Source organism: Myotis myotis, unplaced genomic scaffold (genome assembly GCF_014108235.1).
Source record: "Myotis myotis isolate mMyoMyo1 unplaced genomic scaffold, mMyoMyo1.p scaffold_m19_p_6, whole genome shotgun sequence".
Lineage (NCBI taxonomy): Eukaryota > Metazoa > Chordata > Mammalia > Chiroptera > Vespertilionidae > Myotis > Myotis myotis.
The window spans coordinates 39,188,615-39,212,858 of record NW_023416368.1 but is presented as its reverse complement, the minus strand read 5'-3'; the positions used below and the strand labels follow the sequence as shown (position 1 = coordinate 39,212,858).

The following is a 24,244-nucleotide window of genomic DNA, read 5'->3' as shown; positions in this document are numbered from 1 at the left end:
TGCACACTCCCTACTGGGGATGTGCCTGCAACCAAGGTACATGCCCTTGACCAGAATCGAACCTGGGACCCTTGAGTCCGCAGGCTGACGCTCTATCCACTGAGCCAAACCGGTTAGGGCTAAAATTATTATTTTAATAGCTATAAAATATTCCACCAAGAAAATACTATACTTTACATTTATATTTTATCTAATTCCATGAAAACTTATTCTGAAATATTGTATTAGGTGAGGACTTAACTTGAATTTATACATTTTTTTTGATTAGGTAATACACTCACTTAAAGAGTACAAAGGGTTCACAGTAAAACCTCAAGACATACACTTCCCCTCCCTACAGGTAACATATGTCATTAGATTTACTGAGTATCTTTTCAAAGATATCTTATGTACCTATAAGCAAAGACATTTATTTTTTTTCCTACAACTTTACACAATGATCTCCTTAAAATTTCTTTAGGAGTTTTGTCTTTGGTAAGTTCTATCTGGGTAGTGTCCCTTTCAAAATTATATTTAGTTACTGCCTGCAGTCTATACAACAACAAAGTACAAACTGGCTAACAGTGCAACTACAGAACTGAGGATAAATCTTTTTCTATACTAGCTGCTGTACTCTGCACCAGTGTTAGGACTACAGAACTCAGGGAGTCGGGAACAATCTCTTTCTCTGGAAAGCCTTGAGAAAGCCTCAGCAGTTACACAGATCCAGAACATAGACAGCCATTATGGAACCTTCAGAGCCTACACAATACAGTGAGCAAATTCAAGGAAATGACTTGTTCATTCGGGACTCGTCACCTATCCCAGATGGAGATTAGCATAGCAACCATATCAATTAAGACTAATAAACTCATTTCTTTCTGGATTGAATCTCTGACAATCTGAGATCACTTAGCCTCTAAATGAGCACAGGCACAGAGTTATGTCAAAAATATTGAAATGGTATGTGACATGTCTAGTTTTCTCTCTTACCTCACCAGGAACTCTAAGAGGCATAGCCATGGCTATCACTCTTGTTGCTGCTGTATTTTACAGACTTGGTTACCTACTTTTGATATTGTAATTAATAATTTTCAATAAAGTTGTGCCAACACAATTTCAAAAAGTAAGAAAGACTATAAACACCAGACTCTCTAATGAGCAGCAGACATAATGAAGAAATCAGATGGGTTCCTAATTTGGGGCCATATCACTTACTTCCCTACCAAAGTTTACCTTCTGTTCTACGTAGAATGTGAATAAGGAATAGTTAAATACTATGTGTTTAATATATTGCAGAAAATACCTTTCTTTTAAACTACTAAAATTGTAGCAATATTCAAAGGAAAAGAATGTTTTCTTTTGCAAAATCCTCTTATATTTATACATGCCACAGAAAAAATATTTGTTGTAAAATCCTACCTTTTGTATCAAGACCCCTGAGTTGCCCATGAACTCGATGAATGTTTAACTTGGCAGCAATTTCTTTGCCTTTTTCTGCTCCAGTGTTTGATCTGAGAGATCCAGACGACTGTGGCTGCATTTTAGAGGCGTGGACATACCTATCAAACTGTGATGTCCGACCAGGTTCAGTGTTGTTTGAAATCTCTTCAACCACACCTCTTCACAGAAAAGAGAGAGAGTATGATTAACATTTAAACATTTAAACAGTTCAGGAACAACATTTAATTAATAAGTGGCTTAAAAAAAAACATTCCAGCCTGGCCAGTATGGCTCAATGACTGAACATCAACTTATGAACTAGGAGGTCATGGTTCGGTTCCCGGTCAGGGCACATGCCCAGGTTGCCGGTTTGATCCCCAGTAGGGGGCGTGGAGGAGGCAGCCTACCAAAGATTCTCATCATTGATATTTCTAGCCCTCTCTCCCTCTCTCTTTCTCTCTCTGAAATCAATAAAAAACATTTTTTAAAAACCGAAACATTCCACTGCTTTAATTAAACCAATATTCATAACAAATTCTTCAGTGTTTACTAAAATATAGTATGAATAAAAACAGTACAAATTTTCAAATACCTACAAAATGAGATTTGAAATTCCAATACCAGTTTTATGTATTAAGAAGATTATTAAGACCTGCTTTTCCATCCAGCAAGATAATCATGGCTCAAATTAATGAAATCTTTTTTACCTGTTCATACGAACTTGTGTAGCAATTCTGTCAAAACACAATGCAACCAGAGACATGTGAGTCATGCTTCTACTGGAAGCTGTACTTGGAGATTCTTCCACTGAGGCTTGTAACAAACATAAGTTTACCTAACACAGAAAATGGCATAAATGTCATTGAAAAGTAAAAATTATCAAACATAAGATACACAGAAAAATGGCAAAACTACTGTTAGGAATAGTGTATCTAAGTGTCTGAGAGTTATGAAGACAAAGCTTACAAATACAGAATCTCATAAAATAATCATAATTAAATTCTTACTGGATGAATTTAGAATATTTTAGTATAACTTGCCCAATATTCTACTTAAGTAAACTTATTTACATTACATTAATTTTTACATTCCGTCATCAAGGGAATAAAATATATGTCCTCTTCTTTCAGAAAATTTTTTAAAAATATTAAATTGTTACCTTTGGTATGCTGACATTAGCTTGAAGACCTTTAATTGTCACATTATCTTGTTTCATGATAAGATCTGTCTGTGCTTGTCCTTGGTTAGTCATTCCTATGGTAGTGTGCTCAGTTTTTGTTCCTCTAACATCTTGTCTGGAAGATAACTAAAAAGAGTGCAAGTAGAATTATTATTTCACAAACATTTCATAATTTCCACATCATCTGCAACAGTGACCTGCTCATTCACTCTGCTCGTTATGCCCATGGGTATGCCAGCTGCCATTGGGTTAGCACCCCTAGTCTTAAAGTTCAAACAGGTTGGCAGCTTCAGTATATATTTTGAATAAGTGGATCACTAAAAACAGTCAGCCTCACTTGCACTTTGCCTCTGGGCCCTGGTCCAAATATGACCCAGATAAATTTGAAAGTCAAGCGGAGAGTCACCAAAAGAGGATCAGGAAGTGACTACTAAGAAATGGCTTCGTGCTTGGACCATGGCATAAATGGAATACGACACACCAGAGGACAGTAACTTGGCTCATTGAGGTGAACAAAAATAATCTCAAAAATATTAGGAGACAAGTTATCTAATCATGGAGGAAAGTCAAAATAATATGCAGCTTGCTTTCTTAGAAAACAAATGCACCAGTCCTAGAGAGCGCTTGTTCACTTGGGACCAACACTCTTTAGGAAAGGCCTGAAATTAAGCTACTTTCTGAAATTAAAAAAAAATAAAGCCACATTTTAATAAATAATTGACTACTATTTAATCTATAGCATAGTTCTATATGCCATCTCTTATGGAGCCACTGACATATAAAGACTGTTTAGAAATGTTCATGTGTTCCAATTTAAATGCCTAATAAAATTTTAATACATTCCATTTTTTCAAGTTTGAATATTGTATGCACATGAAAATATTCAGTTTGCCATACTTTACTGGATAAAAAATTCTTACATTTTCTGAGAAGGTAGTCCTGCTATTTTGCATAGCTTCCCTGAGGACCTTGGCATGAAGGTCATCCACAATTGCAGCTGGATGGCGGGTGTGAGCATAATGAACCATTGCTTCGATATACCTGCAGGAGGAGAAACAGAAAATGAGAAACTTTAGTTTATTGAATCTGTTCCATTACATTATATTCTAGAGTTTATTCATGTTCGTTTTGTCTCCCTAAATAAACTAGATAATAGTAATATCAAACATAATAATTAGGTGCTGGGTATGTGATCATTTTATGCTCATCAGCCCAAAAGCAAAAAAAAATGAAAACTATAATGCAATATAATTCTTAGAATATTGCAACATAATTATTTGGACTGAAAAGTAACAAATGATAACTAAGTGAAACAGACATTTTTAAACATATCTTCATTTTTGTTCAATCAAATAGCCATCATCAACATTCTTCTTTATGAACATACTAGAGGCCTGGTGCACTAAATTCATGCTTGGAAGGGGGCTCCCTCATCCCGGCCTGCACCCTCTCGCAATCCGGGACCTCTCAGGAGATGTCGGGCCTAAAACAGCAGTCGGATATCCCTCTCACAATCCAGGACACTGCATGCACCAGTGACCATACTTTTCATACAGGTCAAAGGCATCTTGCTATTGTATGGGCAGCTACATTTTTTTGCCCTGATCAATAAAAGTAGTACATAACATGATTCTTCTGAGGCAATAGTACCATTTCCCCCATCTTATGGGTGGAAAAACTAAAGCAGGGAGAATTGGCTTTGTCACACAGTTATAACTGTCAGAATCAGGCTGACCACAAAATGTGCAAGCCAGTGTCCATGCATGTCATCGCTGCATCATCCTGTTTTTTCAGTGTTAGAGTAGCCTTAATTTTTAAATCTAAGAGACTGTTCCCAATATATAGGATAGGGTCCCTAGGCCTGGCTGGCGATCAGGGCCATCTGTGGGGCAACCGGTAGGTAGGGCCGTTGGGGGGCCCCCACTGGCACCCACCTTGGTTGGCGACCTGGCACTGCCTGCTTGCCGGCCCCGCCCCTCCCACCCCCACCCCCCATCCCCGATTGCTGCAGCCGGTCGTCTCCCTCTAGGGGGGGCGGGGGGCGCAGGGGGGGCAGTGCACTTCATAGCGAGCGGTCAGTCATTCTGCTGATTGTTCCACCATTTGGTCAATTTGCATATTAGGGTTTTATCATATAGGATATCACATACACTAATCATAATATAACATACATTTGTCATTTTATCAAATAATAGTAATAGTTTTAGACAAAATCAATACCTGTCTAAAGCTTCAGCCACCAGGGGAGTCAGAACAATGTCAATAGTTCCTTTGACCTCAACTATGGCTGTTGTCCTGGTCTGAGAGATGGGCTGATCCAGGGTCCACTCTTCCTTTACTGTTTCATCATCTGTGCTGTCAACAGCTCTCTTTTCCAAAGGAGTATATGGTGTTCTGTACAATGTAACCAGCAAAGTACATATTACAAAGACTATGAAAAATAGCAGGAGTTGGAGCTTCCTTAAGATGAGTGACTGCTTAAACCTACATTTATTTCAACTGAAAATTTCATGGGACTGGACTAGACATTTCATCTCCCAAATACTTTTCAAAGACAGAACATTGAGGTACTAAAGTAAAAACTGATCAAAGATGGTTAATATATCAAGTGTGTGGGGGCCGGGGGGTGGGGGGGGAGGCTGTATTATATTTACTTGATGGAGCTTTTCCAAACATGAAAACTTCAGTTCTGAATTCTTACTAGCTTCCAGTCTTGTTATGCCAGTGATGGCTTGCATAGTATGCTAAAAGAAATGCCACTGATTGCTTATAATGTAAGCAAAGCCATCACAGACAAACAGCTGAATTATTTGTGGTAATTTATTCATAAAATAAAGTCTATAGTCAATTAAAGAATGGTTATTCTTTAGAATAAACTTTATGTGTCTTATAATCAAGAAAACACTTTACTCTTTAAAAGTATATAATTTTTACTTACTTTGAAGTTGATCCCGAAAGTTGCATTCCTCTGTCTAGTAAAGAATTAGCTGTGAGCCCCTGTTTGATAACCTAGAATATAAAATTTTGCTTATAGAGTAGAATTTTAATATTAATTATCCTCTAATTTTATGCTATAGACCGATTATTTGTGAATATCCAGATTACCTTGTTAATATGATTTTCACAGATATGCTATAAATATTTCAGACAAATTGAAAAAATCATAGAAAATATTTATTTGGCAATTTCATTTTCAGTTTATTCAGACAAATGGCAGGGCTGTAGGACTCAGCAATGAGAGTAAAAGACAATCCAACAAGACGTAAATGGGAGTGCTTCCAAGTCTGTCTTCTGGAGCACCATTTACACTAAGCTTAACTTTAAGCTAACTTTAGAGTCTTCCTGGGAAAATCAACTTTCAAGTGGGAAAGAATCCCATAGAAACATTATATTATAGAAAAAGCTGAATTGTAATATCAATGAAACGTAAATAATATAAACAATACATTTGAACAACCAAACTGAACCCTTTTAAATGTTAGCCATTTAGTTAGATTTAATGGAGAAAAATAACTTTCTTACTTCCTATGTTCTATTTTTAAAGTGATCTAAAGATATGAATTACTTGGCTTATTTTCTCCAGACTGCCTAGTCAAATCTAATAGATTTATTGAAAATACTAAAATAATTCTAATCTCTCAGGTACTATTCTGCACAGCAAGTACATTCAGTTTTATACTGGAACATTCATATACCAACACATTTTCACATGGAATAAAGAGAACATTTTGAAATCTTAGCATGAGCAATTTATCTTGGCAAGAAGAGAAACGAGCACAACCTTAAAACCAAAACTTTGTTACTGTTACTAATGTTCCTATTTCCTTCAATATATATTGCACACACATACATATATCTCAGTATCTGTAAGGATATTCAACTCCATTATCACATTTCCAACATTACTTAAGCCCAAACCTGTCATCTCTTGCACAGACTGCTGCCACAGTCTCCTAAGTAAATGGTCACCCCATTTCCTCTCTTAATGACAATTCAGTTCCACTTAGTAGCAGTTCCACAAACTACACATCACATCACATTTCCTTACAGCTCTTGCAAGTTTCTCAATGAAACTAAAATAAAATTCTAACTACTGATGCCTGCTCTGTCACCTTTACTCAGGTGTACAGCTCATCAGGAGCAGATCCCTGCTACCTCTCCAGGTCTCAAGCAAACTAACTTCTTTCCTTCCTTAGCAATTCAGCGAGGCTGATCCCTGTGCCCTGAATGTAATTGCCCTAGGTTTTCTAATCCTCCACTATTCCTTATCCTTTAAGTTTCAGTTTAAATATTACCTCAGTTTAAGTGTTGTTCTGTCAATACAATCTATTATTTTTTATCCCAGTATTCTTTGATTATCTTCATAAGACTCTTCTCAATTTGTAATCATATACTTATCCATTTATCTATTAACTGTGTCTCTGTCCCCTAAACTATAAGCTCCATAGTTTCCTTCATTATATGTTGGGCACACGGTGGTAAATAACATATGAATTAAGAATGGATACATTAAAACACTTTAAATAAATGCATATGTATATGTAATCAGTTCCATAAGATTCCATATGCTTAATTTTGATCTAAACCCATAAAAAATTCTCTTATAAATGTATAACTTTATAAAAGTTTTCATATTGACTATTCTTACTACATTTACTTTAACTTATTTTTAACTCTTCTTTAAAAAGTCATTTACAGAATACACTACAGAAGTGGCCAATAGCCAGTCATACTAAATTATAAGACATCAAATTTCAAGTGAATGGAACTGAATGTGCAGAGAAGCAGTTATGGATTAGAACACCAACTAACAAAAAACAATTTCAAAATTTATTTTTAAGAGACAGAAAATATGGATTCACAGATTTGATCCTAATCTTAAGAGTACAGTGTATATAGAAACTATTACATTTATTGACTAACATTGTGACTATCAAATCTAACTATTCCTCAATTTTATATACTTCACTTTATAATTCCCACCACTAACCCTGAGACCTACTATTATCCATGAAACCTTGATTTCAGAAAGGTAGCTAAAATGATTAATTGTGAAAACATCTTCAAAATCCATTTTTCTAAATAAATATATCAGTGTAAAAACTAATGATTTGATTTATACCTTAAAAGTTGGAACAGAGAACTGTTCACATGATGATGAACTTTCTTCACTGGTTGGTGTATCCAGATCAAGGGGCCGATGCAGGGAGGACTTGGAGGTCCTTTTGTGGGTTGGGTGCTTCACTGACCAGTTAACCACCTGGAACTGAGTAAGGTAAGTCTGATAGCAACTCATCACTGGTTGCTGAGAAGTGATCTGCTCGCTCTCTACTGTTTTCTCACCCTCTACAATATACAGATGTTCTATAACATCATCTTCGCCACCTAGTGCAGAAACGAATGAAGCCTGGGAGGGGTGAGTTTTGAATGGCAGAGTTCGGGGATCCTGAATGCTTTCTCCGTGGCCAGTGAGTGGTCCCTCGATACTGTGATATATGGAACCCCTACTGTAATCAATCTGCTGGGTCTGCTTTTTCTTCTTTTTTCTACCTGGATAGGTCCCAGGGCCTTCGTCACTGCTAATAGGCTCAAATTCTTCAGCGGCAGAAAAGTAGGCTTCACTATCAGCCATTGACATGCTGGAATCCATTGATCGATATTGATGGAATGAATTAGAGTCTGCTGATGGTGTGTATGGAAAGGAACCGAAACTTCTTCTCTGCTTTGGTGAGTCCAGTACATTCTCATCACTTCGGGAGACATCACTACTAAACTGGACTCCAACTGTGACTGGCTGCTTGTCCCCATAGAAAGCTGCAGTCAGGCTCTTGGTACTTCCAAGTCGGGTGGAACATACAGAGGCCTGTCGTTTCAAGGGAGACCGCAGAGGAGATTGACCTACTGACTTATCCTGAGTATTAGGAGACACGGGGCTATTTCCTGAAATTTCTGTAGGAATACTAAAATAGAAAACAAAGCTATTACCTTTACTGTATTATCATATCATTTACTCTAAATGTAAAGAAAAGTAATTATAAAATCCATTTAGTCATTTTAATCATTTATTTTACAAACAAATGAAGAAAATCTAAAATTTTACAATAAAATAGCCATACAAAGTAACAAAACAATGTGTTCATATCCCATATAGTTCCCAAAAATGAGGAAGCTTAAAAAAAAACAATAACAAAACTTAAAGAAACCCATGAATATTATCTATCCATAATCCATGAAAATTAATCTATTCATTAGGTAGTGTTATTTTTTTCATATCCTTTAAAAGCTTGTCCAAGAAAATGCACCAGAGACCTTTGATTAACTGAGAGAACTTGAAGGAAAGAAAAAAGTCACAGATAACCCTAATACTTCTAACTTTGGCAACTGATGTAGAGGTGCCATTTACTGAAGCAAAGCAAGCTGACCATGACAGGCACAAGGCCATATGCCAAGCTTGAGGTCACTGTGTAATATCCAAGTAGATATATCAAGAAGGTAACTGGGGCCGAAACCGGTTTGGCTTAGTGGATAGAGCGTCGGCCTGCGGACTGAAGGGTCCCGGGTTCGGTTCCGGTCAAGGGCATGTGCCTGGGTGCGGGCACTTCCCCAGTGGGGGATGTGCAGGAGGCAGCTGATCAATGTTTCTAACTCTCTATCTCTCTCCCTTCCTCTCTGTAAAAAAATCAATAAAATATATTTAAAAAAAAAAAAGAAGGTAACTGGGCTTAGAGAGACAAAGGTTTTGCCTGGAGTTTAAAGATGTGAGCTACAGATCTTAATTGAAGCCAAACAAAGACCATCTGGGGAGACAGTACAGAGAATGGAGAAATGGGCAGAGTTCTGAGGGACAGCAACATTTCATAAATGGCCACTGTAAGAGGGAGAAAAAGGGAGAAAAAAAACGGAAGGCGTGGAAACAGAGCCTGAGAAGAACTAGCTGAGGGGAAACGGGAGGACCTAAAATGTGCCCTCAAGTCAAGAGGAAAGTGTGTTTCAAGAAATGAGGAGTCAACCATTATAAAAAGAGGAGGACAAAAATATTCACCAGGCTAGGATAATGCCCAAAGGTTAACAAGAGTTCACTCCGAGAGGTCGAATAATAAGAAATATGTATTATCATTATACTTTTCTGTATTTTCCTAATACCTGTAATGAATACATATGTACTACTTTTACAATCAAAGAGACAACAGCAAATGGACATTTAAAAACTTGTTCAAGAGGAGAAAAACATTTTCTACAGTAGGTGAGGTAAGAGGAAAGAAGTTTTTCTGGTCACAATTTGAAGCAATTATAATCCTATTGTGAGCAGGTTCCCGCATTTACTTGGTAACTGACCTCACTGGGCCGTCATCTCTTTTCATTCCATGCAGGAATTCCTTCTGAGGCACAAGGTCATCAGCCACAGAAGAGGGGCTTTCCTTGTCCGCAGCCAGTAAAGGCTGGGCCGCACTGGAGCTGCTGTTGTCATCTGAGGACGAGGACGAGCTGTGACAGCGCATGGGAACCTGCAGGCTCAGGTGCTGAGTCTTCCTCTCCACTTCCATTCCTCCTGATTTGTTCTCCCATTCTTTCCTCTTCATGCTGTTCATATGACCTACACCAACCAACAAAAGCAGGTTATGTGAACACAGTAATTTCAAAAGCAATTTATGAATAACATGGCAACTTAATTCAATTTCTTGTTTTGAAGTATAATCATTTTTTAAAAGCATAAGTATATAATTTCATAAAGCAAAGTATCTACCTAAGTGTGGATCCAGAATCCACAGACAGTGAATTTTTGTCTTCTTTTTTTTTAACTTTTATTTGGAAAATTTTCAAACTTACAGAAAACTTTCAAGAATAAGCACAAAGCCACCATATATCTTTTACTTGGAATTTCCTAAACATTTTGCCCCATTTACTCTATTTACATATAATATACATAATACTTTTTGAACCCTTGGAGAGAAATTTGCAGACATTGTGGTCTTTTACCCTAGATACTCAAGGGCTTACTTCCTAAGGATAATACATAACCCCCGTATAGTTACTGACTTAACAATTTAGTATTTATAGAGATTACTACCACATGCTTTCTAATTTTCTCAGCTAAACCAATAAGGTCTTTTAGAGCATTCTGTCCCCTCCAGTATAAGATCCAATCTAGGCTCATACATGATTGCATTTGGTTATCATGTTTTCTTTGATCGGGAACACATCCTCAGGTCTGTGATAAGAGCCCTATGAGATTACGTGATGGGAAGGGGCTGATTCTAGCTTCTGCTCAGGCATGTACGTGGCTATAGACTTCACGCACCTTAGTCTCACTGATGAGACTCAGTTTATTCACTATAAACCGGGATGATATGCAACTCACATGGTAGTTTGGGGACTAAGTGAGAAAATGCCTGTGTAAATCTTTAAAAACAACATTATTCAAATGTAAGTAGGTAATAGTATAAGAAGACAATTTAACTGAAGTTAAATTGTACTTAGCAACTTTCTTTCCTTCCCATGTCAAGAAGTTTTGGTGTTTGCTGATTTTATAAGATAATCTGCTCTTATAAGCCAAACTGCTAAAGTCAAACAACCTTAAAATAATGTGTACACACTTGTATCTTATTATTCAGTGAAAAGTCACTTAAACAGGAATTAGGCATATGTAGATATGTAGTCCAGCTCTTTCCACTAAGGCAGTGCTAAGTTAATGGTTTTGAATGAACAAAGGAAACAAGACTAAATATTGGTGAAATATTAAGACTTCTACATTTCATTTGTTGACAGCATAGAAACTTAAGCAATAATTATTACACTTAATTGTAGGAACATACAACTAAGAAACCCAGAGGAAAAAAAAGTCTTTAGAGCAAAGATACAAGATAAATCTAAAACTAATATCCAGTGAATACACCATTCACTGCTCATACCAAATGCATATATTTGCAGTTATCCTACAGACTCTATGGGAAGACCATACTTCTCTTCTTGACAAGTTTAATTTTAGAGATAAGAATATTTTGCCAAAATAATTGATAACAGGGGGGCCAATGGTATAAATATTACTATTGCTAAGTTTTCCTATTGAAGTGAACTGGTAAAACAACCGTTACTTTAAAACATAACTATTCCTAAGTGTATCTGTGGAAGCTGGCTCCCAGGAAAATGATGACATAAAAGGAAATATTTAGAATATGTCTGGATGAATAGTGGACCTACTTTTGCCTTGCATAAATCTGAAAAACTCACATCTTACCTGGCTTTAGCTCAATCACCTGCAAAACAAGGCAGGCTATGAAATCCTACCCCCGAGATGGCTCAAAAAATTGAATTGCACAGAGTAACCATGAATTCCTCTCAGATGGCATAGGGATAAAGATGAAAAAGATTAGCACATTTCATTACCATCTACCATTTTGGGAATTTCCTTGGTAATAATCCACTCCCCAGGTTGCAACAGAGACTGTCCGTAGTACATGTCCGACTCTGCACTCGTGCTTGAAAATGCAGAGCTACTGGATGGTGTCAACTCTTCAAGCCTGAAGAAATCTAGGCCAGTCACTGTGCCACCAAAGAATCTGCAGCCACCGAGACAGCCACACTTGTGCCTGCACCTCTTATTCCTCAGGGTGTCATCAGGCCACAAAAACCACAGCCTGAACAGAATCCCAAACAAAAAAAAAATGAGAAACAGCAATGGAACAAAAACTCATTAAGAACAGAAAAACTTTTTAGCAGATAATTAGTAACACATAAGTTAATTATTAATATTTGTAAGAGACACGGTAAACACAAAGGTTCATTTTTACTGTGATATGTATTTTTAATCATTCTGCCATTTTAAACAAACGAACGAACAACAGTCTCACCATGGTAAGTGAGATGGAAATAAGTAGGAACAATAAGAGACATATAGCATACATTAAAATAAACCAAAGCGCTAAGAAGCAAATATAAAAATAATTTAAATCCAGTTTAAAAAAAACAGTAAATATTCTCAAAAGGACTAAAAATTTTAAACTTTAATCTAAAAAATGGACAAAACTATTAGTATAGATTATGTTTAATAGATTTGGGCATCTCAGAACCTATTTCACATGGCAAATTTAATACACCCAAAATATTATAAATATGGGCCAAGTAAAAAATTATTTCTTAATCAAATCAAAATAATGCTCTATTTTAGAGGAAAAAATTACAAATACTTTGTAATTAGTACTCCAAAATGAAGTATTAATAACTGAGATAATATGGCCCGGCTGGTGTAGCTCTGTGGTTGAGTATCGTCTTATGAACCGGAAGGTCATGGTTTGATTCCTGGTCAGGGCACATGCCTGGGTTGCGGGCTTGATCCCCAGTGTGGGGCATGCAGGAGGCAACCGATCAATGATTCCCTCTCATCACTGATGTTTCTATCTTTCTCCCCCTTTCCCTTCCTCCCTGAAAACAGTAAAAATATTATTTTAAAAAAGAACTATACTTTTCAGAAAACACTAATAAATTAATGGCCTACACAGTCAATAACTTTTCTGGTTATATCAGAAATTAATACACGTGCTCCCAAAACTCCTTGGAAACAAATATCCACAAAGGCACCCAAAAAGCTGAAAGTCAATGAGTTACCATGTAGGGACACAATCATATTAGGTCTTTACTTAAATACTCTGATTCCATTTCTAACAGTAAAACTTCCTCTATAATTATCCAGCAATTTTCATCTTAAATTTCACTTACCTCTTAGTTCTGGCATCGTGAGTTTCTAAGAAATGTCTCTGTGCCTCATGTTTAGAATGATGATCAGCTGCCAGTGCAATATCAACAGTGATTAGTCCTAAGGTGGCCGAGCCAGCTTCTAGCCAGTAGGCCCTCCGCAGAATCGCAGGCTGGAGCCCAGCTCTGGGATTATTCAGCTGTTCGATGTACTGTCTCACTTGGAAGTCCTGAATTGCTGCGCTTATCCCTTCCCCAACTGACTGGTTGTGGAGATTACAATTTGCAACCCGGATTGCACCCATCTAAAGTTGAATGAAGAAAATGGAACAAAACTCTAGTTTCTGTATTTTTTAGCAACTTAGAATAAACTACATAATAGGTAATTATTTCAAGTTGCATAAAAGAGAAGAAAAGGAAGGGAAAAGGGGGAAAGAGCAATAGCAAAAATAAATGTAACAGAATAAAAACATTCAATTTAAGAAAAGGATAAAAGGAACATAGAACATGGTCCAAAGAAAAACAAGAGAAGGAAGAAAGAAAGCTAGAATAATAAGTAATAAAATCTTAACAAAGCTTGATTTTAAACAGTAATGCACAAAGCAGAGGTGGTAAACAAAAGTTTTCTGGAGCGAGGCAGGAACCATAATATATAAAACTTGAGGAAACCAAGATGGCGGCATAGGTAAACACTGGAGTTTGCTGCCTCGAACAACCACTTCAAAAATACAACTAAAAGATGGAACGGACATCGCCCAGAACCACAGGAAGGCTGGCTGAGGGGAAATTCTTCAACTAGAAGGAAAGAGAACAGCATACTGAGACTCAGAGGAGGCGCAGTGCAGAAAATACAAAGGTGCAGAGGTGCGCGCGGAGCGGGCTGGTGGCTGAGGGCGCGGTTGTCGTTTTCAATCGGGAGGGAGTCTCAGATTCTGAGCTCCAGTTCTGGGCGAGTCTCTAGGGACCCAGACTCAAACAGGAGAAGCGGGACTGTCTGGCATCGGTCAGAACGCAAGGGCAGCTTTCTCTCCAAGGTTTGCAGCGGTTGCTGGGACTCTGAGAGGCAGAGCCTCTGGGGACGGGACTGAGAGCAGCCATAACTGCTCCCTCCACCTGCCCTGTTGATCCCATGGGACCCGCCCCGCCCAAGCCCTGCGCAGAGCCATTTGCCAGATAGCCTCAGGCAAAGGCTAGATTAGCACCTCCCCAGAGGACAGAAGTTCTCCCACTGCAGACACAGCTGATTCTCACAGCCACTTGGCCTGGAGGTCAAATCCCCCTAGTATTAACTACAACAATCAAGGCTTAACTACAACAAGACTGCGCACAAAGACCACTAGGGGGTGCACCAAGAAAGCATAAAAAATGCGGAGACAAAGAATCAGGACAAAATTGTCAATGGAGGATATTGAGTTCAGAACCACACTTTTAAGGTCTCTCAAGAACTGTCTAGAAGCCGCCGATAAGCTTATTGAGATCTACAAGAAATCTAATGAGACCCTTGATGTTGTGATAAAGAACCAACTAGAAATTAAGCATACATGGACTGAAATAAAGAATATTATACAGACTCCCAACAGCAGACCAGAGGAGCGCAAGAATCAAGTCAAAGATTTGAAATGCGAAGAAGCAAAAAACACCCAACCAGAAAAGCAAAATGAAAAAAGAATCCGAAAATACGAAGATAGTGTAAGGAGCTTCTGGGACAGCTTCAAGTGTACTAACATCAGAATTATAGGGGTGCCAGAAGATGAGAGAGAGCAAGATATTGAAAACCTATTTGAAGAAATAATGACAGAAAACTTCCCCTACCTGGTGAAAGAAATAGACTTCCAAGTCCAGGAAGCGCAGAGAACCCCAAACAAAAAGGAATCCAAGAGGACCACACCAAGACACATCATAATTAAAATGCCAAGAGCAAAAGACAAAGAGAGAATCTTAAAAGCAGCAAGAGAAACTCAGTTGCCTACAAGGGAATACCCATACGACTGTCAGCTGATTTCTCAACAGAAACTTTGCAGGCCAGAAGGGAGTGGCAAGAAATATTCAAAGTGATGAATGCCAAGAACCTACAACCAAGATTACTTTATCCAGCAAAGTTATCATTCAGAATTGAAGGTCAGATAAAGAGCTTCACAGATAAGGAAAAGCTAAAGGAGTTCATCACCACCAAACCAGGATTATATGAAATGCTGAAAGGTATCCTTTAAGAAGAGGAAGAGGAAGAAAAAGGTAAAGATACAAATTATGAACAACAAATATGCATCTATCAACAAGTGAATCTAAGAATCAAGTGAATAAATAATCTGATGAACAGAATGAACTGGTGATTATAATAGAATCAGGGACATAGAAAGGGAATGGACTGACTATTCTCGGGGGGGGGGGAAAGGGGTGTGGGAGATGCGGGAAGAGACTGGACAAAAATCGTGCACCTATGGATGAGGACAGTGGGGGGGTAAGGGCAGAGGGTGGGGTGGGAACTGGGTGGAGGGGAGCTATGGGGGGGAAAAAAAGGAACAAATGTAATAATCTGAACAATAAAGATTTAATTAAAAAAAAAAAATATATATATATATATATATATATATATATATATATATATACACACACTAGAGGCCTGGTGAACAAAAATTTGTGCACTCGGGGGGGGAGGGGGGATCCCTCAGCCCGGCCTGTGCCCTCTCGCAGTCTGGGACCCCTTGGGAGATAACGACCTGCTGGCTTAGGCCTGCTCCCGGGTGGCAGAAAGCAGGCCCAATCCCTAGGTGCAGCCCCTGGTCGGGCTCAGAGCAGGGCCGATTGGGGAGTTGGGGCGCTGCCCCATCATGCACAGAGCAGGGTATGGCCGATTGGGGGGTTGGGGCACCGTCCCCTGTCACACTCAAGGCAGGGTCGATGGGGAGGTTGCGGCGCCACCCCCTGTCAAGCACAGAGCAGGGCCAATCAGGGGGTTGGGGCACTGCCCCCTGTCACTCACATAGCAGGGCCCATCAGGGGGTTGGGGCACCGCCACTCTCACACTCAGGGCAGGGCCAATGGGGAGGTTATGGCTCTACCCATCACACACAGAGCAGGGCCCGTGGTGGGGGGGGGGGGGGTTGGGGAGCTCCCCCCTATCAGGCACAAAGCTGGGCTGCTCAGGGGGTTGGGGCGCCTTCCCCTGTCACAAACAGAGCAGGATGGATAGGGAGGTTGTGGCCCCGCCCCCTGTCACACACAGAGCCGCAGGGCGATCAGGGGGTTTGGGTGCTGCCCCCCTGAAGTCACGCTGATCCCGGTGCTGGGAGGCATATTACCCTTTTACTATATAGGGTAGAGGCCTGGTGCATGGGTGGGGCCAGCTGGTTTGCCCTGAAGGGTGTCCTGGATCAGGGTGGGGGTCCCCACTGGGGTGCCTGGCCAGCCTGGGTGAGGGTATGATGGCTGTTTGCAGCTGGTCATACACCCTTCAGGGTGGGGGTCCCCACTGGGGTGCCTGGCCAGTCTGGGTGAGGGGCTGAGGGCTGTTTTCAGGCTGGGAGTGACTGAAGTTCCCAACCACTCCTTTTTTTCTTTTTTCTTTTTTTTATTCTGGGCCAGCTTTAGCTTTGAGGCTTGGCTCCAGCTCTTAGGCCTCAGCTGAAAGTAGGTTTCTGGCCTTTGCATACAATGTTGCGAATCTGCTGGCTGAAGTCCCGCGGTATCTGTTACAATGTTTGAAACTGCAGGCTCAGAGGCCTGCAGCCGCAGGCGGGGAACGTTGGTTTCCTTCGTCACTGAGGCAAGCAAGCCTCATGTTAGTTTCAAGCCGCCTGGCTGCCGGCCGCCATCTTGGCTGACAGTTAATTTGCATATCTCGCTGATTAGCCAATGAAAAGGGTAGCGGTCGTACGCCAATTACCATGTTTCTCTTTTATTAGTGTAGATATATATATATATATATATATAAAAAACCTATAAGCATTCAAAATCCAATCTTTGAAAAACATTACCAGTCCACTTCCCTGCCATAAAGAAAGCTACTAGTCTCTATCTCTGCCACAAAGTAATGTTATAATAATTCAGTTAGAGTAAAATAGCAGGAAAGTATGCCTTTAAAAAGTAATACTGGAAGAGACCATGAATGAGTTGAAAACAGCTATCTCCTAGAATTCTGTAGTATTTGGTCAGATGGCAAATTATAAATGTGTGTTGTATTTCAAGAAATAGAGGTCTGGTTTGGTAAAAAGGAAAAAGAACTACACTGGCCAAGAAACAGACAAACATGTACCTTTATATTTGTAGCACAGCCATGCTCCACAATATAAATATCAGCTCCATCTACTGCTAAACGAGTCATGGTGTATTTCAAATCATTTGAAGCTGGACAGGGGCCAGGAATACAACTCAACTAAAATGGAAAAAGATGGAATAATTAATTCAATTTAAACACACAAACAAAATTCTGATCACATGTGTATTTTTTAAAATCACTATGTTAAATTTCACTTTTTTATAATGATAAGCAAAATCAACAGCAATTAAAGTCTTTCCAAATTAGAAAACTAATCACAAGTAACTATGTATGATTTTCATTTAAAAGGGGCAAGTAGCAATTTTAAATGGACAGAATATAACTTGTGACTGAAACCCAAAAGGAATCATCAAGGTAAACAGTGTTAGAGGTTTATAAAAAATGTATAGTCTAAAGCTGTAAGATTTTTTATGAGTCCTCCATAAAAAATGTATAGTCTAAAGCTGTAAGATTTTTTATGAGTCCTCCATACACATATATATATATATACTTGTTTTATACACAACCACAAATACATCAACTGTGAATTTTATGGTACTGTCTAGGACAAGCCACACAGGTTTAATTTAGCTTTACTCCTAACACACAGACTTGTCATGTCTAGGTTGGACAAAAACATACCCGCCATCTACTTCAATGAGCTTCCCGGGGCAATGGCAGCCCTGAATAAGTACTGGCCTAACAGCACAAAACTGCTTGTTAGTGGCAGAGTGCACTATAAGAATATATTTCCTCCACACAAAGTAGACCTAAAACAAATAAATCTAAAATAACAGGAAGCATGCCCTAGCCAGTTTGGATCAGTAGACAGAGTGACAGCATGTGGACCAAAGAGTCCCAGGTTCAATTCCAGTCAAGGGCATGTATCTTGGTTGCAGGATCCTCCCCGGCCCGGAACCTGGTCAGGGCTAAAGCAGGAGGCAACCAATTGATGGGTTTCTCAGACATTGATGTTTCTCTGTCTTACCCTTTCTCTTCTACTCTCCCTAAAAATCAATGGAAAACTATTCTCAGATGAGGATTAACAACAACAAAAATAATAATCTATATATATAAAAGCCTAAGCGACCGTCCGACCGTCCAACTGGTAGCTATGATGCGCAATGATCACCAGACGGTAGACGCTCAACGCAGAAGCTGCCGAGCGACAGCAACTTTGCAGAGTGCCCTCTCTCATCCCAGGACCCCTCGGAGGATGTTGGACTGCCGGTTTTGGCCCATCCCCACTGGCCAGGCTGAGGGACCCCACCTGCTGGAAGGAACTCGCTCATTCCACAGAGGCCCTTTGAGCCCTGGCCCCGCCCCAGGTGTGGCCGGCGGGGGAAGGACCCTGGGAGGTTGGCTCCTGTACATATCCAGCCTGTCTTGCCCAGTCCCACCCTGCCGCCACCTTCTAATTAATTTCCTTTAAATGTGCATTAATCCATACACCGGGCCTCTAGTAATAAAATAAAATGACAGAAAGCATATGAGTTGCATGGCAGAGCAGCTGACTGCAAAGGGACATGAAGGAACTGAAGGTGATAGAAATGTTCCAGGTCTTCACTGGTGCTAGTGGTTACACCAGTATTTACCACATTCGTCAAAATGTGAAATGTACAACTTTAAAAGGGTAAATTGGGCACAGACAATAGGGTGAAGGCCTGGGGCAAGGGGCCGGGGATGGGCAGGAGGGGGTCAATGGGGGGGAAGGGGGGACATATGTAATACTTTCAACAATGAAGAATTATTTTTAAAAATGTATACACATATTTATGTGCGAGCCTATGTGCATGCCTGTATATTGAATACACACACACTTGTAGAAATATACAGTCCATAGGGGAGGGAGGTGTTGTTTACAGGTGGTATAAACAAAAAGGTGAACTTATTGTATGTAAATTATGCCTCAATAAAACTGAATGTGACATAAAAGTTTTGAGTCTAAAAAAGAAAAAAGGGCCCTAGCCAGTTTGGCTCAGTACTTAGAGCATTGGTTCTCAGATTGAAGGGTCATAGGGTCGATTCTGGTCAAGGGCATTTACCTCAGTTGCAGGCTCAATCCCCGGTGCCAGATGGGGCTGCATGCAGGAGGCAACCAATCAATGTGTCTTTCTCACATCGATGTTTCTCTCTCTCTGTGTCTCTCTAAAAATAAATGGAAAAAATACTCCTGGGTGAGGATTAACAAAAAAATAATAAAAATAAATAAATAAGAAAAAAGGGAGGAGACGCCTGTAAGCATGTGTGAATTATCCATAAGAAACTAACCGGCCCTAACTGGTTTGGCTCAGTGGATAGAGTGTCAGCCTGAGGACTGAAGGGTCCCAGGTTCGATTCCGGTCAAGGGCATGTACCTTGGTTGCGGGCACATCCCCGGTGGGGAATGTGCAGGAGGCAGCTGAATTGATGTTTCTCTCTCATCAATGTTTCTAACTCTCTATCCCTCTCCCTTTCTCTCTGTAAAAAAATCAATAAAATATATTAAAAAAAAAAAAAAAGAAAGAAACTAACTGGCTGATAAATGATTAAGGAACTAATTTCTTGGGGCCTGGCAATGTGCATAGAACAGGAAAAACTAATTTTTTAAATGTTTTTATTTATTTCAGAGAGGAAAGGAGAGGGAGAAAGAGACAGAAATATCAATGATGAGAATCACAGATTGGTTACCTCCTGCATGCCCCCTACTGGGGATCAATCCCACAATCCGGGCATGTGCCCTGACTGGGAATTGAACCTCAGTGGTTCAACCACTGAGCCACACTGGCTAGGCAGGAAAAACTAATTTTTATCACAAAATTGTAGCTATTTCCATTATTGTTGGTAAATAAGCATGGGTTACAGATTTTTTTGGACATAAAATTAAAAGCAGGATGAATCACACTCAATTATAGTAATATATTAGCAAACAAATATACTTTGTATAGCAAAAGAATAAAGAAAGACACACAGAAAAGAAAATAGAAAAACTAAACAATAGTCATCTCTGTATTATAGAATAGGGTAAATTATTTTTCTCTTTTGAAACCAGAGTTTTCTGAAATGGGCACACTTCTCCCTGCCCCCTCCAAATGCTCCCCACCCCCAAATTCATAAGGAACAGTATTTACTACAAAATAACAGTCTGCCTGTCATTGTCACAGCACCTTTTAAAGTTGCTGTAATGACCGAGTCAAGGTCATGCAATGTTGTAGAAAGAGCATAAATGAAGTCAAGAAAACTGGCAAATGCCCCACACTGCTAATCACACTGAAGAGAGGAGTCTGCAAACAGTGTCATGCAAGGAATCTGAACTTCCTCTGGCTTCAGTTTCTAATTCTCTACACAAATATAGAGCCAATCCCAAAGACTCAATGCAATATGAGTATTGACAGCAAACATGTAAGAGATAAGACATAGCTTTCATATCTCCATTTATTTGTGAATGCATGTTTTAATAATTACCTCATATTTTATTTTTATTTTTTAATTGATTTTAGAGAGAGGGAGAGAGAGGGAGAAACATCAACGGTGAGAGAGAATCATTGATTGGCTGCCTTCTGCACACCCCCTACAGGAGATTGAGCCCGCAACCTGAGCATGTGCCCTGACTGGGAATCAAACCATGACATCCTAGCAGAGGTCAATATTCAACCAATGACCACACCAGCCAGGCAATTATCTCATATTTTAGATACTTACAACTAAATAACAACTGGCTATGATTTTCAAAAGTAATTTTATTAATTTAAAAAACTGAACTATAGTGTTTACTTTGTGCCCATGTGCATTTGCTTTAAAGCTGATATTTTAATCGGTTATTTTAAAAAGTCCACAAATGTTTGTAACGCTGCTATCCAATTTGTCAACATACCTTGGATTCGCAGAACCGACGATCAAGTCCATGTTGACATGTTATTACTGACTTGGGTCTTTCCAGTTCATACTCTCGACACACCACATGAAAAACAAATGTCTGACCCCACTCCAAGAGACTAGCCAGCTGCAAAATAAGCAGTATAGTTTGACAACATGTTAGCACACTTAACAAGCACTTGGAGCTCAAAAGCTAATTAAGAATATTAACACAGCCCTGACCAGTTTGGCTCAGTGGCTAGAGCATTGGCCTGTGGACTGAAGAGTCCCAGGTTCAATTCCGGTCAAGGGCATGTACCTTGGTTGCGGGCACATCCCCAGTAGGGGGTGTGCAGGAGGCAGCTGATGGATGTTTCTCTCCCATAGATGTTTCTAACTCTCTATCCCTCTCCCTTCCTCTCTGTAAAAAATCAATAAAATATATTTTAAAATAAAAAGAATATTAACACAGCTTGAAAGATCCCAAGCGCTGTCTTATACATGCTGCTACATAATCCACTTGTTAGTCAATATCATGATTTTTCTACCTTGACATCATTTATAAACTCATGTTACTTTACATTCATGAATGACAAAATACATTTCCAAAATGAATTAATTTCAACTGAAAAATTCAACTTCTAAAGTACATTTCTTCAAGGTCATATCTTCCTTCTTATATGACTAATCAGAGTCCTCACACCTAGAATTCTCTACCTAATAATCAAGAATTGGTGTGAAATTTGAGTATTTAATTATCATATTGAACTACGATTTAGGGAAATCAGGTATTTTGAAGATCATGTTTGTTTATGTAAATAAAAGCTTAAGTAACCATATAGCAACTCTTCATCATATCTTTAGATTTTAAAAAACCCCAAATACTATAATTGATTAGAGTTAGTAAACACACTGAGACATGGTTATACATATTATCCCCCCTAAAAAGTACATAATTTAAACTATTGGAAAACATGAGTTTTGCTTTTAAAACAAAGAATGGCATAAACATTAAAAGCACCTAAGGAATCATGAATCTCACAGAAAACAGTGATGCCAAGACGCTAAGGCAGAAGAAAATACTTCATTTTCTAAGAAATGCAATTTATAAGCATGTGAGAGTCTAGCAATCCTTAGGTTAAAGGAATCGTACCTAGTCTTGCAGGATCGGCATAGCTCATTAAAAAACAAGCTTTTGTTATATGCTTCAGTTTTTACTTGTAAATGGAGAGACAGAAAATGGTGGATATTAAGGACAGGCTAGTTATGAGGCCAGAGAGCACTGAATATTTTTTGTCCATTTTTATACATTCCATTATATTTTTTGTATCCATTTCTATAGAAAATATCCCTTTGCAATTCATTCATTTTCCTATTTTTAGAATCCTAATTTTTGCTGTCTCCCAACAATTTACTTCAGATATAGAAGATACTTCGATTCATTACTCATCTTGTTGCTACTACCAACCTCTCAATTATGTTTCATACCCACTCTGTAACTTTTTATTAAAATTGAGTATGTACATTTCTGCCACATTTCAGTCTTTTGAAATGCCAGATAAGCATGGATTTTATCATAAAGATATGGCTCAACAGGTGAAATGTTACAGTAAAATGACTGGTCTACTAAATTTCAGTGGTCCATTTCTAGAAGTAAGTAATCTTTAAGGCCTCTGAGTCTTCTAAAGACACAGTGGGATGGATGATGAAAGGGAGGGAGAAATTATCCAAAGGATCTTAACTAGCCCTCTAAGCCAGGCTTACTCACCAGTAAATTCTTATCTATTTTTTAAACCAGTACCCCACATCACTAATAAGCAGGTACAAATGATGGTATCTTGCTTTGAGACATGACAAGTAAAGAACTATGCTACCTAATCCTTAATATCGTAAATGCTAAGAAATATACAAAGAAGCAAAATTTTTAGAAAACTTATTCTATATACTGGGAAAAGGAGATTATTCCAACAGTGGAGAATCATATAAGCTTAATAATACATATATGTGCAATATATAGCTCAGCCTAAGTTTTTCCCAAAGAAAGTCTCAAATTCTTTAAAGTACTATGTAGAACTATACAACATTACACTCATCAATTTCATGTGTCTCAGAAAAATGAAATTTGTTTCTTATTCATCTATTCCTAAAAAAAATTGTGAATGGCAGGAATCAGAATGTCATTAGTGGAAATGCAATGGACATTCAAAAACTTGCTCTTGGGGCAGTGGGTGAGTGGAGGAAAAGGAAAAGAACATAGCAGATAGTACTCTGACACTTGTACCTGTGGTGCCGTGACCTTAGCTGTGAGGCTTCCAGCCTGCACGTCAATTAGCCATGCATATTCTAGGGAATCGCTTCCCAAAGGAAGACCTTCTGCTGAGAACATGGCATGTGCTCTCAGCTGGAGACCGGACAGATTGATATGACCTTCCTTGAGTGCGTCATCTACAGGGGGTCGCTGCTGGAAACAAGAACAAGAGAGTGAGAAATACATACAAGAAAATTGCATTATGATTTCTAGTTGTTTTTTCCCCAGAGACGAACAGTAAAAAACATGCTATCTGGACAATAAGGCTTCAGGATTCACAAGCTCCTGACACGCCTTTTACCCATGAAAGTCTGAGTAAAGCTTCTGCCGTGACAGTATCCATGAAAGCCCAGCTACAAAGCAAGACAGCAAAGTCCTACAAAGAACATAGCTCTCTGAGTGGTCCCTGCCTTGAGGAAGAAAAAGAAACCCAGACTCTGACTAGCAGGAAATACAATGTCTTGCGGGAAGGCAGGAATAATGAGATTAAAATGTTAAAAAGAAGAAAATAACAGGGAACAATGAAGATCATTAAGACCATAAAATGAAGAACTAG

The 24,244-nt window shown here is 39.0% G+C and overlaps 1 protein-coding gene across 16 annotated transcripts in view; it reads right to left on the bottom strand.

Annotated features, from left to right (window-relative positions):
* KIAA1109 (KIAA1109 ortholog) overlaps positions 1 to 24,244 on the bottom strand; it is a 164,161-nt gene that overhangs the window by 87,507 nt on the left and 52,410 nt on the right. For 14 of the 16 annotated variants that reach the window (XM_036313371.1, XM_036313370.1, XM_036313369.1 and 11 more), the window contains 13 exons: positions 23,662 to 23,841; positions 21,400 to 21,528; positions 17,544 to 17,663; positions 13,316 to 13,596; positions 11,987 to 12,237; positions 9,938 to 10,196; positions 7,725 to 8,562; positions 5,541 to 5,611; positions 4,823 to 4,996; positions 3,523 to 3,643; positions 2,582 to 2,728; positions 2,130 to 2,257; positions 1,402 to 1,601 (listed from right to left, as the gene is read on the bottom strand). In XM_036313371.1, coding sequence (XP_036169264.1) covers positions 1,402 to 1,601; positions 2,130 to 2,257; positions 2,582 to 2,728; positions 3,523 to 3,643; positions 4,823 to 4,996; positions 5,541 to 5,611; positions 7,725 to 8,562; positions 9,938 to 10,196; positions 11,987 to 12,237; positions 13,316 to 13,596; positions 17,544 to 17,663; positions 21,400 to 21,528; positions 23,662 to 23,841 — 2,899 coding nt within the window. The remainder of the gene's footprint in view (positions 1 to 1,401; positions 1,602 to 2,129; positions 2,258 to 2,581; positions 2,729 to 3,522; positions 3,644 to 4,822; positions 4,997 to 5,540; positions 5,612 to 7,724; positions 8,563 to 9,937; positions 10,197 to 11,986; positions 12,238 to 13,315; positions 13,597 to 17,543; positions 17,664 to 21,399; positions 21,529 to 23,661; positions 23,842 to 24,244) is intronic. The other 2 variants (XM_036313359.1, XM_036313364.1) reach the window with 2 other exon arrangements.